This window comes from Dama dama, chromosome 5 (assembly GCF_033118175.1).
Source record: "Dama dama isolate Ldn47 chromosome 5, ASM3311817v1, whole genome shotgun sequence".
NCBI classification, from domain to species: domain Eukaryota; kingdom Metazoa; phylum Chordata; class Mammalia; order Artiodactyla; family Cervidae; genus Dama; species Dama dama.
The window spans coordinates 109886122-109904110 of NC_083685.1; the positions used below are offsets into that span (position 1 = coordinate 109886122).

Sequence of the window (17989 nt, forward strand, 5' to 3'; positions counted from 1 at the left end):
AAGATGAACAACAAAGCCCATCTGTTTTCTTCCACTGCCATTCTCATCTACCTACATTTACAGATATGGTGTTATAAAGAACACGCTTTAGGGACTTCCCTGGTGGCCCAATGGCTAGCACTCCAAGCTCCCAATGCTGGGGGCCCTGGTTTCATCCCTGGTCAGGGAACTAGATCCAGCATGCTTCAACTAAGACCCAGCATGGCCAAATAAATAGATATTTTTTTAAAAAAAGAAGAAGAACACATTTTAATGAGTTTACTCCAGTGATGATTCAAAAGTCCTGTTATCCAATCTCCCAGCCCTAGAGGGCAGGGGTACAGTTAGGGAAGAATTGGTCATTTTTCACTAAAACTGGAGAACACAATTTTCCATTTAAGAAGTCACTACTTAGTACAAGGAGCTAGCTATTCACTGCAACAGTGTAAAAGGAGGGATACAAAGAATATCCTCTCTCTGTATAAATATAAAGGAGAATATGGTCAAAACATTCTCTGCCCTCTAGGACCTTACAGCAGGGCTAGGTTGCCTTGCAGGGTCTGACCTGGTCTAACCACAAAGCTTCCATTTACGGAAGAGATAAAAATTCCAAGACACAAAAGGAGTTTTTTGTTTTTTGTGTCTTAGGAAATTGGAATCTGTATACTCCTGCAGAATCACCGGAGGAGTCCTTTGAAAAAGTGGACAGGGTTTCAGGTCCAGTTTCTTTTCCCTGGGGGACTCTTAGGCGCTCTTTAAGTGCACTATTATTCTGTTCCCCATTTCACTACAGTGTCTGTCTGGATGCATATCATCTCCCCAAAGGAACCCTGAAGCCTCTCTGTTTCCTCTAGCCTCACAATACACCACAGCCCAGAGCACAGCAGATCTTCCAGCATACCACATTCTGAAGCTGATTTTTTACCAGCCCACCCCCTAAATATGCTATCCCTAAGTCTCATAGAGACCAGACTCCTAAATTTTATTACATTGAAGTAATTACACCCAAATATACTCTCCCCGAAAAAAAGTCCAAAATGAAATGCAGTACTGGGATGCAATCTCAAAAATGACAGAATGATCTCTGTTCATTTCCAAGGCAAACCATTCAGTATCACAGTAATCCAAGTCTATGCCCTGACCAGTAATGCTGAAGAAGCTGAAGTTGAACGGTTCTATGAAGACCTACAAGATCTTCTAGAACTAACACCCCAAAAAGATGTCCTTTCCATCATAGGGGACTGGAATGCAAAAGTAGGAAGTCAATAAATACCTGGAGTAACAGGCAAATTTGGCCTTGGAGTACAGAACGAAGCAGGGCAAAGGCTAACAGTTTTGCCAAGAGAACAAACTGGTCACAGCAAATACCCTCTTCCAACAACACAAGAGAAGACTCTACACATGGTCATCACCAGATGGTTAATGCTGAAATCAGACTGATTATATTCTTTGCAGCCAAAGATGGAGAAGCTCTATACAGTCAGCAAAAACAAGACTGGGAGCTGACTGTGGCTCAGATCATGAACTCCTTATTGCCAAATTCAGACTTAAATTGAAGAAAGTAGGGAAAACCACTAGACCATTCAGGTATAACCTAAATCAAATCCCTTAAAATCATACAGTAGAAGTGAGAAATAGATTCAAGGGATTAGATCTGATAGGCACAGTGCCTGAAGAACTATGGATGGATGTTCATGACATTGTACAGGAGGCAGTGATCAAGGCCATCCCCAAGAAAAATAAATGCAAAAAGGCAAAATGGTAGTCTGAGGAGGCCTTACAAATAGCTGTGAAAAGAAGAGGAGTGAAAGGCAAAGGAGAAAAGGAAAGATATACCCATTTGAATGCAGAGTTCCAAAAAATAGCAAGGAGAGATAAGAAAGCCCTCCTCAGTGATCAATGCAAAGAAATAGAGGAAAATAACTGAATGGGAAAGACTAGAGATCTCTTCAAGAAAATTAGAGATACCAAGGGAACACTTCATGCAAAGATGGGCACAATAAAGGACAGAAATGGTATGGACCTAACAGAAGCAGAAGATATTAAGAAGAGGTGGCAAGAATACACAGAAGAACTATACAAAAGAGATCTTCATGACCCAGATAATCACAATGGTGTGATCACTCACCACTTTGTCGAGCCAGACATCCTGGAATGTGAAGTCAAGTGGGCCTTAGGAAGCATCACTACAAACAAAGCTAGTGGAGGTGATAGAAATCCAGTTGAGCTATTTCAAATCCTAAAAGATGATGCTGTGAAAGTGCTGCACTCAATATGCCAGAAAATTTGGAAAACTCAGCAGTGGCCACAGGACTGGAAAAGGTCAGTTTTTATTCTAATCCCCAAAAAAGGCAATGCCAAAGAATGCTCAAACTACCACACAATTGCACTCATCTCACACACTAGCTAAGTAATGCTCAAAATTCCCCAAGCCAGGCTTCAAAAGTACGTGAACCACAAACTTCCGGATGGTCAAGCTGGATTTAGAAAAGGTAGAGGAACCAGAGATCAAATTGCCAACATCCGCTGGATGATCGAAAAATCAAGAGTTCCAGAAAAACATCTACTTCTGCTTTATTGACTATGCCAACGCCTTTGACTCTATGGACCACAACAAACTGTGGAAAATTCTTCAAGAGATGGGAATACCAGACCACCTGACCTGCCTCTTGAGAAACCTGTATTCAGGTCAAGAAGCAACAGTTAAAACTGAAGATGGAACAACAGGCTGGTTCCAAATAGGAAAAGGAGTATATCAAGGCTATATATTGTCATCCTGCTTATTTAACTTATGTGCAGAGTACACCATGAGAAACGCTGGGCTGGATGAAGCACAAGCTGGAATCAAGATTGCCGGGAGAAATATCAATAACCTCAGATATGTGGATGACACCACCCTTATGGCAGAAAATGAAGAACCAAAGAGCCTCTTGATGAAAGTGAAAGAGGAGAGTGAAAAAGTTGGCTTAAAACTAAACATTCAGAAAACTAAGATCATGGCATCTGGTCCCATCACTTTATGGCAAATAGATGGAGAAGCAATGGAAACAGTGACAGACTTTCTTTTGGGGGCTCCAAAATCACTGCAGATGGTGACTGCAGTCATGAAATTAAAAGATGCTTGCACCTTGGAAGAAAAGTTATGACCAACCTGGACAGCATATTAAAAATCAGAGACATTACTTTGCCAGCAAAGGTCCAACTAGTCGCTTTGACTATGGTTTTTCCAGTAGTCATGTATGAATGTGAGAGTTGGACTATAAAGAAAGCTGAGCACCAAAGAATTGATGTTTTTGAACTGTGGTGTTGGAGAAGACTCTTGAGAGTACCTTGGAGTGCAAGAAGATCCAACCAGTCCATCCTAAAGGAAACCAGTCCTGAATATTCATTGGAAACTCCAATACTTTGGCCCATGATGTGAAGAAGTGACTCATTTGAAAAGACCCTAATGCTGGGAAAGATTGAAGGCGGGAGGAGAAGGGGACGTGACAGAGGATGAGATGGTTGGATGACATCACCGACTCAATGGACATGAGTTTGGGTAAACTCCGGGAGTTGGTGATGGACAGGGAGGCCTGGTGTGCTGCAGTCCATGGGGTTGCAAGGAGTCGGACACGACTGAGCGACTGAACTGACTGACACTCTCCCCTATCCGCATTCCTCGGCTGCGGATTTTATGCCTTATTTTCAGCACTAGCTAAACACAGATGGGCTTGCCTTGTGGCTCAGCTGGTAAAGAATCCGCCTGTGATGCGGGAGACGTGGGTTCGACCTCTGGGTTGGGGAGATACCCTGGAGAAGAGAAAGGCTAACCAATCCAGTGACTTTCACTTTTACTTTTCAAACTCAGACAGTCTGAATCCCATAGGGTTCTCTGTCATCTCCAGTTCGGTTTTATTTCAAATCCAACAGAACTGATACTTTCCAATTGTGGTCCTGGAGGAGACCCTTGAGAGTCCCTTGGACAGCAAGAAAATCAAACCAGTCAATCCTAAAGGAAATCAACCCTGAATATTCATTGGAAGGGCTGATGCTGAAGCTCCAATACTTTGGCCACCTGATGCCAGGAACCGAATAACTGGAAAAGACCCTGATGCTGGGAAAGATTGAGGGCACGATAAGGAGGCGACAGAGGATGAGATGGCTGGGTGTCATCACCGACTCAATGGACATGTGTTGTTGCTCAGTTGCTCAGTCGTGTCCGAGTCTTTTCTTGACCCCATGGATAGCAAGCAGTACGCCAGGCAAACTCCAGGAGACAGCGATGAACAGGGAAGCCTGGCGTGCTGCAGTTTATGGAGTCGCAAAGAGTCGGACACGACCGAGCGACTGAACAACAGCCTAGCCCCACAACCCTGCGCAGATTCTTTTCTTCTCTCGTGCCCGATGCACCGGGCTACGGTTGAGGAGCAGCCTCTTGGATCTCGAAAGTGAACCCTGCCGGGGGTAAACTGAGCGAGTTTAAGCATGAAACCCGCCCAGCAATTCATGGCGTCAGTACGCCCTGCGTTCCAATAGGTTCTACCCACTCTTCGCGGGGTGGGGTGCGGTGCTCCGCTGTAACCCAGTTGGAGCCTAAGGTGACCTCTTGTGGACCTCTTGTGGACATTCACGGACGTGCACTCGAGAGAAACAAGCAAGAAAATCAACACACTGGAGCACTCCAAAACAAGCTTCATAGGCTCAAAGAAGCTCCTCCCCGCACCTTCCGTGGAGATCCGCCTCCATCCTGAGTCTCGGTGGTTGACTTTTTTCCCCTTTGATGACTCGGCCATCGACCAGCCCGGCCTGTCGTTTCCCAGAAGGCCCAGCGCCGGGAAGGGGTTTGCAGCTGCTCCGTCATCGTGCGGCCCGACGCGAGCCCGCGCTCGTGTGCAGGCCCGGCTCGGTTCCTGGTCTCCGGTGCGAGGGTTTACGCGAGGCCCCGGCCTCGGTCCCCGGACTAGGCCGCAACCCCGGGCGCCATGAAGCAGGAGGGCTCGGCGAGGCGCCGCGGCGCGGACAAGGCAAAGCCGCCGCCCGGCGGAGGGGAACAAGAACCACCGCCGCCCCCGGCCCCCCAGGATGTGGAGATGAAGGAGGAGGCGGCGGCGGGTGGCGGATCAACCGGGGAGACCGCTGGCAAGACGGCGGCTGCGGCGGCTGAGCACTCCCAGCGAGAGCTGGACACCGTCACCTTGGAGGGTACGAGAGCTTGGGCCGGGGACGTGCCATGATCACGGGTGACAGCACCGCGATGATGTAGCCTCTCCTTGGGACCCCGGCGTAGCCTTCACCACCGTGACTTGGGGGTTCCTTGGGATCACCCCCTAAGTGCCTGCTCCCGCTACCCTGACACTCCGGACCGCGGCCCGGATAACTGAACAGTCTCTCTAGACTCTGGACTCCTCCCTTCTCACACACCTCCCCCCCACGGGGAACTGCATCTAGAACGAGGTCTCACTGGGCCCATAGACTCCCTCTTCTAAGTTCTTTCCTCTTACCTTATTATTCCACTTACATCTCATCAGACTGATTCTAGTGACCCCAATGCATGACTGATCTCTATAAAAACTAGTGTCTGTATTTATCTTTGAAGGGGGATAAGGATAACACCGTAGACCCCTGTGTTTTAAGAATGATTTCTGTTGTCTTAACTACCTTTAGCAGACTCCCCTAAGAGAGCCCTTTCTGCTTAATATCTTGCTTCCTCCTTGCTCTAATTGAACTGCCCAAACGGTCCTATTTCGTTTTTCTCTCACTTCAAACCCTTACTCCTGCTCTGTTTCTAAAGAGTTTAAACACATTATACACTTTCAACTTTTTAGTTGTCATTTGTTTGTGTTCCTGATACTCACCTCCCACCTGAACTATATACCAGTTCCCCTATTTCTCTTCTCCTTGGTGCCTGTTCTCAATTTCCACCCTTCTCTTGTTCCTCCAAGTTTATATTTCACTTTTCCAACTTAGAGCATCCTGCCCATATTTGGAGTGGGTAGAGTGAAGACTCCCCACTGTGACCCTGGTGCTATTTCCCACTTCTGGATCAAGTAGGACAGGACTATTTATTGGATTTGCTCTCTGCTTCACTGTATGAGAAACTAGCTCAAAAACATTGAAAGAAGCAAAGTTATGCTCCTGGGTGGTGGTTTGAGGATATGATAGTATTGACTGCATCAGCTCCTATTCTAATACAAAGGAGTATGAATACAAGGGAAACTGAGAAGCTACCAATTGATGGTGCTGCTTTATTTCTGGACATTTGTTTCCATTTTCCTCAATTATAAATAGCTTTGCAGCCATCATCTCTGCCCACCTATTTGATCTATTTCTGTAATTACTCATTCAGTATAGATCCCTGAGTTGAAAGGGTAAATGTTTTTAAGGTCTTTGGTAGATATTGTCCAGGAAAACTGTACTGATTTACATTATGCAAACAGAAATGTCCTGGTCACCCCTGTACTCTGTATGTTATCATTTTTCAAATACTGTTAGAATGGTTATTGAAAAATGTTTTCATTTGTGGTTATTTGAGTACTAATGAAACATTTTTCATGTCTATTTGTTGTTCTTCTTTTCATACTGTCCATTGATACTAATTTGTATTCATTTTAATCCTTTATACAAGCTCTTTATTGAATATGCATCTCTGGCCACGTTTGTTGCAGATACTTTTCTTTTGCTACAGTTAATCAGAAGGATTTTGTTTGTTTGTTTGTTTTTTCTATGAAGTTCTTTAAGTCTTTTGTGTGTGTATGTGTGTGATTTCTCCCATTGTTCGCATTTGGAAAGTGTTTTCCTATTTGAAGATGTGCTAAATCTCCATGTGTTTTTGTTTTTCATTGTTTTTTTTTTTTCCTTTTTATGTCACCCTCTACTTCTTCCCCAACCCAGCTTTATTTTTCTGTGTCTCTTGGTTATGTCTTAAAATCAGCATATGGCATCCATAAGTATTGCTCAACCCTGTTAGGGCAAAAGAGGGGCTGGCCACATCCTGACATTTGTAAGAGGCTTCCTAAGACTGCTTGGCTGGAGTGGCGGAGGGTTAGGAGGAGTTGGAATTCACGTTTTTCCTCCCCTGGTCCTCCACAGACATCAAGGAGCACGTGAAACAGCTGGAGAAGGCAGTGTCGGGCAAGGAGCCTCGGTTTGTGCTGCGGGCCCTACGGATGCTGCCTTCCACGTCACGCCGCCTCAACCACTACGTTCTGTACAAGGCTGTGCACGGCTTCTTCACTTCCAACAATGCCACTCGAGACTTCTTGCTACCCTTCCTGGAAGAGGTGAGTGGAATCAGGCCAGCGCAGGAGTGTGGGCTTGGCTTGAGACACACAGGGACACACACTCCACCCTGGGTAGCTGTGTCCCATCCTGGAGACCTGTCTTGTTACCTGCCACAGCAGAGACATGAAGCAAAGCAGCCCTTCTTAATACTCATCTGCTCTCTAACAGGGGGACCATCCTTCGGCCCTGTAGGGTCTTTATTCTGAGTCAGAAAAATAATCTGAGAATTAGGACCCTTCCAACTACATTCATTTCCCACCACTCCCAACACAGGGCCTAGGAGAAGGTTCTACCACCTCTTTGCCTCTGAAGCTTCACCATAGAGGATGTAGAGAACAGTGGTTAAGGGGCTTCCCCGGTGGTCCAGTGGTTAAGACTCCTCACTTCCATTGCAGGGGGTGTAGTTGGATCCTTGAACAGGGGACTGAGATTCCACATGCCCTGCAGTGTGGCCCCACCCAAAAGAGAACAGTGGTTAAGAGCACAGGTTTTGGGGGAAGTTGAATTTTTAATCCCAGCTCTACCATTTGGTGTCTGACCTAACTTGCCTGTGCTTCAGTTGATGTATGTGATGAACAGATCTGGGGGCACGTTGTAGGGGAGCTGCTGAGGAAGAAGGGGCAGGCTCTTAGAACACTGAGTGGCCCAGAGCGCATGTTGATGGAGTTAGTTTGCTGGTGGTAGTTGTCTCCATGCCAGGAGAAACCTCTCCTTTCCCTTTCTAACTGTAAACCTCCTCTTATCATCCATGGTACAGTTCAAGCCCTGTCCTTTCTTAAACTTCATTGGCCCTTCAGCTGCCTTCATCTCCCTAAAATTCTGCAAGCTTACAATCTGTTTCATAGATGTAAAGCGCAGAAAACCCCCTGAGGTGGACAGTGAAGACTTTACTGTCTAGGAAAGAGGAGAAGCACCCTCCCCCAGCCCCGCCTGGAGTATTTTTTAACCTGTACATCGCTGAAGTCCCCCACCATGATCGTTTTTTGATCTGTTACACATTATTCCAGTTTTAGTGACTAGATCTGAAAATAAATACTATGAATATGTCAATTTCCCCCCAGATTTCTTCATTACCACCAAAAAAAATTTTTTTTGTCTCATTATTCTTTTTTTGGCCAAGCTACACAGCTTGCGTAACTCAATTCCCCAACCAGGCATTGAACCCAGGCCACAGCAGTGAAACCTAGAATCCCAGCCACTAGACCACCAGGGAACTCCCTGTCTCATTATTCTTGATCTCATCTTTAGAATTATATCACTTTATTAAACCCTGCCTGACAGAATTTGCAGTGGTTCCAGGTCTGGTGGTTTGATCTCTAGTTAGATTGTAGGCTCTCTGAGGGGTCCTTCCATTATTCTTTCTGTCCCCATTCTATCTATAAGGATGTTATACTCCTGTAACCCTTTTTTGTATTGATTTTATCGACAGCCTTTTTGACTCCCTTCAGTATTTTTGTATCCCCAGCACCCAGAAAAATCTTGGCACACAGTGGGCACTTGGTAAATCTCTGTTGAAATAGTAGTAAGTGCTTAAGAAATTCCTGGTTGATTGATCTGACTGAGCTCTTCCACAGTAACTCATATCCTCTCCTAGCCCATGGACACAGAAGCCGATTTACAGTTCCGTCCCAGAACAGGAAAAGCTGCATCGGCTCCCCTCCTGCCTGAAGTGGAAGCCTACCTCCAGCTTCTCATGGTCATCTTCCTGATGAACAGCAAGCGCTACAAAGAGGTATCCAAGACCAGAGCATGTGACTAACGTGCCCCAGGTAGTGCGTGGGGTTAGTGGGGGAGATCACCTCTTGTGTAGAAATAAATCATCATTGGGTCATTCACTGCCCCCCAGACTCTTCCCCAACGTGAGAATGCCCCCATCCGAGGAAGACCCCTCAACTCCTACTCCGGCTGTGGGAAAGGCCTGCCCGTGGTCACTCTGTACCTCTCTGTGGAGCAGTCCCCAGATAGTGGATGGTTTAAAAAGAGTAGATTTGGAGGCAGAAAGACCTGGCTTCAAATCCCATCTGTACCTTAGGCAAATTGATTTCTCCTAGCTGTGTCTAAAATAAGACAAACTGCCATTCTTACAAGTTTATCATTAGTACTAAATCAAAATAATACATTTAAAAAATACTTGGCACAATGATCTGCATAAGGTCAGCATTCCCAGCGTGTTAATAAATGGCAGCTATTACTGTGGATCTGAAAGGCTTCATTGTGGATACGACTCTTCCAGCACTGCCTCCAGCTGGGGCAGCTGCCCTGGCAGGCTCGGCTTCTTTCCCAGGGGCACTCCCAGGAGGTGACAGTCTTATGCCTCAGTCTTCTGTTTTATTTTTCCCTTTCTTTGCCACTGGTTGGTTTTTGTTTGATTGGTTGCTCTTTAACTATAATTCACCCACTTGAAATTCTAGATTTCGATGGTATTTTTGTATATTCACAAGGTTATACAACTGCCCTCCTGTCTAATTCCAGACAAGCTTAATCACTACCCCCACCCCCGCAAAGAAAAACACCATACCTGTTAGTAATCACACCTTATTCTCCCCTCACCCCAGCCCAGTAATCTATTAATATCTTGTATCCCATGGATAATATGTGCCTTTTGTGTCTGACTTCTTTCTGTAGCTTAGTGTTTTCTAGGTTTATCCATGTTGTAGCGTGTATCTGTTCCTTTTTATGGATGAGTAATATTTCATCACATGGATATACCACATTTTGTTTAACCATTGATTGGATGTTAAGCACTTGGGCCAGTTCCACTTACTGGTTATTGTGAAAAATGCTGATATAAACATTCATGTGCAAGCTTTTATGTGAACATTTGTCTACATCCCCAGGCACAGAAGATTTCTGATGATCTGATGCAGAAGATCAGCACTCAGAACCGCCGGGCCTTGGACCTTGTGGCTGCCAAGTGTTACTATTATCACGCCCGGGTCTATGAGTTCCTGGATAAGCTGGATGTGGTGCGCAGGTACCAGTGGCCAAGGGTCTCGCTTGCGGCCCTTGGGGTCAGCAGCATGGTCAGGCACTACACAGAGCTGTGGACTTGCAGAGGGCCGAGGCCTGGGAGACGTCAAGGGCCCAGCAGGAGGTGGGGGTGGCGGTTAACATGCCCTGAGCTGTGGGAGGGCTTGAGAGGCTGAGACAGAGATGGCCACTGGCCTGTTTAGTCCTGTCCCCCAGGCTCCTCCTTTCACCGCACGTCAAGGGAGGACTCTGGAGTGGGTCAGAGGTAGGAGGGCAGTATGGCTGAGTCCCTTTGTTTTGCACCTGAAACTACCACAGCATTGTTAATTGGCTGTACTCCAATATAAAAATAAAAAAGTTTTTTTTTAAAAAAAGGTACAAGGACAGGCTGGAAAACCTTTTACTACTCTGCTTGGAACCTGCTGTGGCTCCCCATTCCCCTCAGGGAAAAGCCAGAGCCCTCCTGATAAAAGCCTTTGAGGCCTCATAGGGTCTGGGCCCCCCTGCTCTCCGACGCCTCGCTCTTGCACGGGCGCACACTTCCCTCGGCTGAGAGGGCCCTCCTCCCTGCATCCTTCAAGCCTGTGGTTAACGATTACCTTCTCAGTGAGTCCTGCCCTGACCGGGCTGCTTAAAGCCACAACTCCCTCCCGCCCTCCTGCACCCCTGTCGCACGTACCCTGATTCCCGCATCACTCCCCACCCCCACCTTTTGTCACGCCTCCCGGTTCGCTTATTCATCGAGAGAGAGTACAGGTTCTCTGAGCAGAGCTCCATCCTCTGTGCACCCAGACTGGTGCTTTACTAGTTGGCTACTCAGAGTTGTTATTTGAGGCCTTTGACCTCATTTCTTTCCTCCTGGAAGCTTCCTGCACGCTCGGCTCCGGACCGCCACGCTGCGGCACGACACGGACGGGCAGGCCACACTGCTGAACCTCCTGCTCCGGAACTACCTGCACTACAGCCTGTACGACCAGGCCGAGAAGCTGGTGTCCAAGTCCGTGTTCCCCGAGCAGGCCAACAACAACGAGTGGGCAAGGTACCTCTACTACACAGGTGAGCGGGGCCCGCCCCCGGCCGGGAGGGGTCTCAGGCTCACTCGGCACAGATTGGCTAAGCATGTGCTGCCCGTGGGGCCTAAGAGGCGCTCTGGTTTGTGGGGGACCAGGGCTTGGATAATGCTCTCATCTTGATCAGCTGTCCTCTTCTCACACCCAGGGCGCATCAAAGCCATCCAGCTGGAGTACTCAGAGGCCCGAAGAACAATGACCAACGCCCTCCGGAAGGCCCCTCAGCACACAGCTGTCGGCTTCAAACAGACGGTGAGCAGCAGCGCTCCCTCCCCTTTGACCCCCTTACTCACCTGATACCACGTTACTGCCGTTTCCCCATCTGAGGAGCCAGGAAGGCATCCTTACTTGTCTTCTTACCCTGAAGGTGGCATCACATGTCTGTTTCCACATAATGTTGTTCAGAGCACCTTAGGCAGACACTGCCTGCACCTCTGGCAGTATATATCCCCTGGTAGGTAGGTTTAAAATATTCCTGACTCCCCAGAAGCCCCTATAGTCCTTTCATGCAAGGGTCTGGTTTGTGTTGATAAGCTCTGGACTCTTTACCTGGTCCCTCAGGTGCCCCTTTGGGAGCAGTGGTGTCTGTGGCCAGGGAACCCAGGGCCCTCCTTGAGGTGGCCGACCCAGGTGGAGGTAAACCTTGGCCATGTCAGAGCTGTCAGTCCCCAGGTATATTTCTTGAGTGCCGACCTTGATACTGGGCACTGTGAGGGATAGAAAAGAAGGATAAGAAATGCTATTTGCACTCAAAGAGATGGATACAGAACACTTGAAGCAGAATGGCTTGAGGGCTGTGTAAAATCGCAGAGCCTAGCAGCCAGGATTAGGACCCAGCTTTCCCAGCTACAGATGACTGCTCCTGCATTCACACCCAGACGCCTCCTAGCCCTTGAAAGAGCAGGATGAGCATGTACACCGAGGAGCTCAGTGTGGTAGGAGGTTTGGTTTGTTTCAGTTCAGCAGTTCAGAGAAAGGCAAATTCAGTTGTGGTAAAATAAAGAAATCTTTAAACAGTTATATTTGATTGGTTTTTGAAAGATGGGTAGAATTTTCCTAGAAGGGAGTGATTTTTCAGACACATAAGGTACATTGCAGAATGTAAGATTGCTTACAGTGTAGGACACACACTAAACCTTCTTCTAAAAATCAGTAAAAATGCACATAATTGACATACAGGCTGTGTTGCGCACTAGGGGGGAGGTGTCATTGGGGTAAAGCAGTATTTTCAAACCAGAGTGTGCTGTGGATGGATAAGGTTTCAGAGTTTTCTGTGGTAGACCCAGGTTGCAGGAAGGAGCAGAGGGAGCTAGAGTGAGGTCTTGCCCATGAACTGTTGGTGAAGGAGCCAGGAAAGAGGTGGAAGGGCTGCTCGAGAGGTGAAGAAGCAGAGTTGGGGGAACTTCCTACCCAGAGAGACTGAAGCAGTTAGGTGATGAGCCAAGACCTGGGAAGAGGTAGGAGGAATGGGCTAGAGAGCCCAAGTGGAGAGCCAGCTTTAAGTAAAAATGGTGGGGTGGGGGTGGGGGTGAGAATGGGTAGAAACATACGTGGAATTCAACATGGCATCTAAAGCAGAGCACACTGAAAGTGTACCATCCGTGATAGTTCCACATTCTCGCCTTGGGGGATCTCATTTGCTTTCACGGCTTAGCTCTCACCCCCACAATGTGTCACCAAAGTCCATTAATCTGTCTTAATCTGCCCGGGTTGCTATAACAAGACTGGCTGGCTTGAACAGCAGAAATTTATTTCATCCTATTTCTGGAGGTGAGAAGTCCAAATTCAGGATGTTAGTGTGGCCGGGTTGTTCTGGGGGCTTCTCTTTTGCTTGGAGTTGGCCATCTTCTGATGCCTCCAAATGGTCTTCCTCCCTTGCATATCTGTATCTCTATTTCTTCTTGTAAGGACCCCAATCATAACTGGATTAGGGCCCATTCACATGACTTCATATTCCCTTCATAACCTCTTTAAAGGTTCTAGCTCCAAAACCAGTCACATTCTGGGGTACTCAGGGGTTGGGACTTCACCATAAAAATCTGGGGGTTCACAGTTCAGCCCATAATACAAGTTTTGAGCCCTCTCACAAACCCAGACCTGCAAATTCCACTTCTCAGCACACATCGCCATTAAGATACTTGCTGGCTTCTCACACTCACCTTGTCCAGACCCTCCTGTGTGCCATTTACAGCCCTTCTTGCTGTCCTGATCTGCATAGAAGCCATGGGTCATCTTGGACTTGTCCCCACCTTCCCCATCACTGAGTCATCTGTTGATTTGCCTGACGGCTTTGGTAGTCATCTCCTCTCTGACGTTGCCCATGCCTTTGTTTGAGCCACCGACACTGCTGGTCACCATCCTCCCCTCCACCAGCCCAGCTTCCCCTGCCTGACTCAGTGGAGGTCCTGACTGGTCTGCCTGGTCCAGGAAGCTTGCATTTTTCCCATTTCCTACCCAGTAAAGTATTGTGAGTCTTCTGGATCAGGTGGTTCAGGTAGTGTTATTGTTATTAAACCCATTTTAGGGAGGAGGAATCCAGAGACTCGACATTTCTAGCTAGCATGTAAAGACTGGCATTCTGTCTCCGAGCTCAGAACTCAGCCTGGCACTCAGAACTGGGCATCCCGAGACGTGCCCCAGGCATCTCTCCTGACAGCCTCCCTACCCCTTCAAGTACAGGTTGGCCTCTTCTCCAACCTGTCCCCTGGGCTGAGGCATCCTCCCTCCTTTTTTTACTTCATCAGAATCCTCAAGGCGTGGGACTTCCCTCATGATCCAGTGGTTAAGACTCCATGCTCCCAGTGCAGGGGGCACAGATTCTGTCTCTGGTCAGGGAATTAAGATCCTGCATGCAGTAAGGTGTGGCCAAAAAAATACGAGTCTGCCATTGCTTAAAAGAATCCTCAGGGCTCATGTTAATTTCTGCCGTCACCATGGCTTTCCCCTCACTCATGGAATACGCAGAGGGACAAGGTAGCAGTGAGTGAGGGGACCACCCCGGAAGGCTGGATCCTCCTTGCCCAGGTGTGGGCACCATCACCCACACCCGTTTTTAACCCCTCACCTCCTTTGTGACACTTGCTTGCCAGTGGTTTAGCTGTCTGTGCTCCTGTCCCTCCTGCTTGTGGGGGAAGTTGCCCCCTCCTCCCACAGTCTCCCTTGCAGGGTGCTGCATCAGGAGGAGGGGCCCCGTTTCCCAGGCAACCCTGTCCATCATACCCAGCTCATTCACTGAGGCTCTGCAGGCCCTTTCCTCTGCTTCTTCCTCTGCCCAGGTGACTAGTTTACATATGGTTCACCTCCCTAACCAGCATCTTAGGCTGACTTGCATCCCATCCCCAAGGCCTCTGGGCCCTGCTTCCTCACTGGTTCTGAGCCATAGAACTGCCCATCCAGCCTGTACTTTGGAGCTTTGCCCTTTTGGAGCATTGTGCACTGACTGGCCAAGTGAAATGAAGCTGAGGGCCTGGTGTAGTCAAAGGGTCAGATGCTCCCAGGGCCTGACTCCCGAGGCAGAGCTTCGGTTCCACATGCAGCACAGCTTGAGCGATTTTTCCTCTCTCCGTGGGCCCAGTCCAGCGCCACCCTCCTCCTCCTCCGGTGTGTCTGGCTGAGTTGAAGCCCCGTGTTGTCCTCTCCTCCCACCCTGCGGGGCTCCTTGCCCACTGCCTTCTGTGTCACACTCTGCCAGGTGCACAAGCTTCTGATTGTGGTGGAGTTGTTGCTGGGGGAGATCCCAGACCGGCTGCAGTTCCGTCAACCATCCCTCAAGCGCTCACTCATGCCCTACTTCCTTCTGACCCAGGGTAAGGCCGGTCCCCTCCCAGAGCGTGCCGCCCCCCGGCACTGTGTCCCCTCTGGTGTGCGCCACGTGCAGCATCTGACCCACTCCTCTCCCTACCGCAGCTGTCAGGACAGGAAACCTAGCCAAGTTCAACCAGGTCCTGGATCAGTTTGGGGAGAAGTTCCAAGCAGATGGGACCTACACCCTCATCATCCGACTGCGGCACAACGTCATCAAGACAGGTGTGGGTCGGGCTTGAGAATCTACCTTCCAGGGTAGGGGACGCGGGTTCAATTCCTGGTCAGGGAACAAAGGTCCCACGTGCTGCAGGGCAGCTAAGCCCACACGCCGCAGTGAGAAGCCTTGTGCTGTAACAAAGACCCAGTGCAGCCAAACTAGAAGAAAGAAAAGGTAACCTGATTACTTAAAAAAGACAAGTGTGGTGCTCGCTTTGGCAGCACATATACTAAAAAAAAAAAAAAAAAGAATTGGAACGATACAGAGAAGATTAGCATGGCCCCTGTGCAAGGATGACACGCAAATTCGTGAAGCGTTCCATAGGAAAAAAAAAAAGACAAGTGTGGATCAGGGTCTGAGGGAGCCCTGGAAGAGCAGGACTGGGACTTGGCTTCTCTAGGGGCTGGGACAACGCTGTGGCTGTCCGGGCGGATGAAGGGTCTGTGCCCACCCTGTCCTCCCCGTGGCCCCTCCTCCCAGGTGTACGCATGATCAGCCTCTCCTATTCCCGCATCTCCTTGGCGGACATCGCCCAGAAGCTGCAGCTGGATAGCCCAGAGGATGCAGAGTTCATTGTTGCCAAGGTGGGCCTGGTTCAGGGACCACAGATGCTGTATTTCAGGCATGGGGTGGGAGGAGGTTGACAGCTAAAGCGGTGGCATGCCCATCTTACAGTGAAGCCAGTAAGCGTGTGTGCCATTCGTGAAGTGTGTGCACGAATGAATGTAGGAGAGAGCAGGGAGGACAAAGAGATGAGACGGGATGTTCTCAGACTTAGAAGATGGACTTTCTGGTGACTTTTCCTCCCTTGGGGCCTGCAGGCCATTCGAGATGGCGTCATCGAGGCCAGCATCAACCACGAGAAGGGCTACGTCCAGTCCAAGGAGATGATTGACATCTATTCCACCCGCGAGCCCCAGTTAGCCTTCCACCAGCGCATCTCCTTCTGCCTGGATATTCACAACATGTCTGTCAAGGTGAGGGGCCCCGAGCTGCAGAGACAGTGGGCCAGCAGCACGCTGCCACACCCACAGGTTCCTAGAGAAGACCGGCTTGGTTTGAGGCCCGGCTCCCAGTCTCAAAAGCACTGGGGGTCCAGAAGGGGCAGAGGACTTGGCTTGTGGGACCACAATGCCTCTGTGCACTTAAAGCATCTGGTTGCCAGGGAGGATCAGACTGGGGTTTAGAGTGCACGGTTCCGGATCTGGTTCCAAATTTGAGTTTACCTTCTCTGAGTCTCTGTGTCTCCATCTGTGAGACTGATAGTGAGGTATTACCTGCCCTGCCTACTTCACAGGGTTGTCGAGATTGGATGAAATCACTGTCTTGGGGCCCTTAGCAAAGTCTGAATTCTGTAAAGGGTAGAACCACCATCTTGGTCTACAAAAGGCTCCCAGTCCCCTGTGTGTCGTCCTGGTCTCTCCCCCCAGGAAACCAGGGATATCACTTTGTCTGAAATCAGGCAAACACTGTGCATGAAAGACCCTTTGTGATTGGTCCCCCGTGTCTCTAGCCTCACTCCCCAGGACCGCTCCCGTCAGCCCCTCCCCACTCCTCCCCTCCTCCCAGCTGGCCCCACTGACCTCCAGCCTAACTGTCTCACACCTTGAATGGCTCTGCCTGGAATGCCCTTCTTTCCACTTCCATAGGCCATCCATCCTTCCTCCTCCTCCTCACTGCCAGTCTGCCCCCCTGCCTGCCTGAGAGGGTCAGTCGTTTATCCCTCTGGGTTTTCTTCTTTAGTGTTTATCACGTGGTGTCATGGGTCACCATGCCTAGCCACCCACCAGACTAAACTGAGGCCTGTCACCTGTCTGGTACATTTCCTGGTGCCCAGGTGCCTGCCTCCTCTTCACTCACTCCTCTCTCCAATGTGCTTCAGGCCATGAGGTTTCCTCCCAAATCCTACAACAAGGACTTGGAGTCTGCAGAGGTAAGCTGCTTTCTGCTCTGGGTGGAAGCGGGAGTTTCTGGAAAGCCTGGGCGGGTCGGGCTGGGTGCAGACCAAGTGAGTGCCTGGCTGGTCCTCAGCAGCCTGGGTGGGTCCGGCTGGGTGCAGACCACGACCCCCTGGCCCTCTTCCTCAGGAGCGGCGAGAGCGGGAGCAGCAGGACTTGGAGTTTGCCAAGGAGATGGCAGAAGATGACGACGACAGCTTCCCTTGAGCTGGGGGGCTGGGGAGGGGTGGGGTGAGTGGGGACTGGCTCTGTCTTTCCCCCATGGGGGTCCCCTGCCCAGGGAACTGGCTCCTCTTCGCACATGGGGCACACAGACTGCTATGTGCAGGGGGTGAGGGGTGCAGGGAGCCAGTCACCCTACCTCATCCCAGGGCCCCTCCTCAGCCGGGGACTTAGCACACAGGGGCAGGCGGGCGGGCGGGCAGCCTCCCCAGGGCAGGGTCCTGGCTAGTGGTGTGAGCCGCACGATGGGAGGGACTAGCCCTGTGCTCTCCTCCAGGGAGCAGGGCACCGGAACTGGGACATGTGTTAGGTTGTATGTTTTTTGAAGCTTCAATTATGATTTTTAAACAATAAAAAGTTCTCCAAAGCTCCTTGTGTATCAGTTACTCTATTTTGCCCTCACAGGTACAGTGTTACCAGGCCCAGATTTTTCTCCTGGCCTGGGAGTGCCAGCCCCAGGCATGATCTGAGGACCTGGTGCAGCTGTAGATGAGGAGGTGGCCAGG

The 17989-nt window shown here is 49.4% G+C and overlaps 1 protein-coding gene and 1 non-coding gene across 2 annotated transcripts; both read left to right on the forward strand.

The window, feature by feature from the left end:
* The first annotated feature begins 4658 nt into the window (after positions 1 to 4658).
* Positions 4659 to 17850, forward strand: PSMD3 (proteasome 26S subunit, non-ATPase 3). Its single transcript, XM_061143940.1, has 12 exons — positions 4659 to 5163; positions 7051 to 7241; positions 8837 to 8974; positions 10080 to 10216; positions 11078 to 11268; positions 11431 to 11534; positions 14974 to 15088; positions 15189 to 15308; positions 15784 to 15887; positions 16125 to 16280; positions 17186 to 17236; positions 17391 to 17850. Exons 1-12 carry the CDS (start codon positions 4944 to 4946, stop codon positions 17466 to 17468), a joined length of 1605 nt encoding a protein of 534 aa, XP_060999923.1. The 5' UTR covers positions 4659 to 4943; the 3' UTR covers positions 17469 to 17850.
* Positions 15528 to 15631, forward strand: LOC133058103 (U6 spliceosomal RNA). The gene has a single exon (XR_009693224.1). It is a non-coding gene; the product is annotated as a U6 spliceosomal RNA (small nuclear RNA).
* Positions 17851 to 17989: the final 139 nt, after the last annotated feature.

Bases quoted from the DNA above. Each gene is read 5' to 3' on its own strand.
- PSMD3 (XM_061143940.1), top strand. From the start codon at position 4,944: ATGAAGCAGGAGGGCTCGGCGAGGCGCCGCGGCGCGGACAAGGCAAAG. The intron at 11,535-14,973 runs GTGAGCAGCAGC...ACACTCTGCCAG, and splicing joins CTGTCGGCTTCAAACAGACG to GTGCACAAGCTTCTGATTGT. The intron at 15,309-15,783 runs GTGTGGGTCGGG...CCCTCCTCCCAG, and splicing joins GCACAACGTCATCAAGACAG to GTGTACGCATGATCAGCCTC.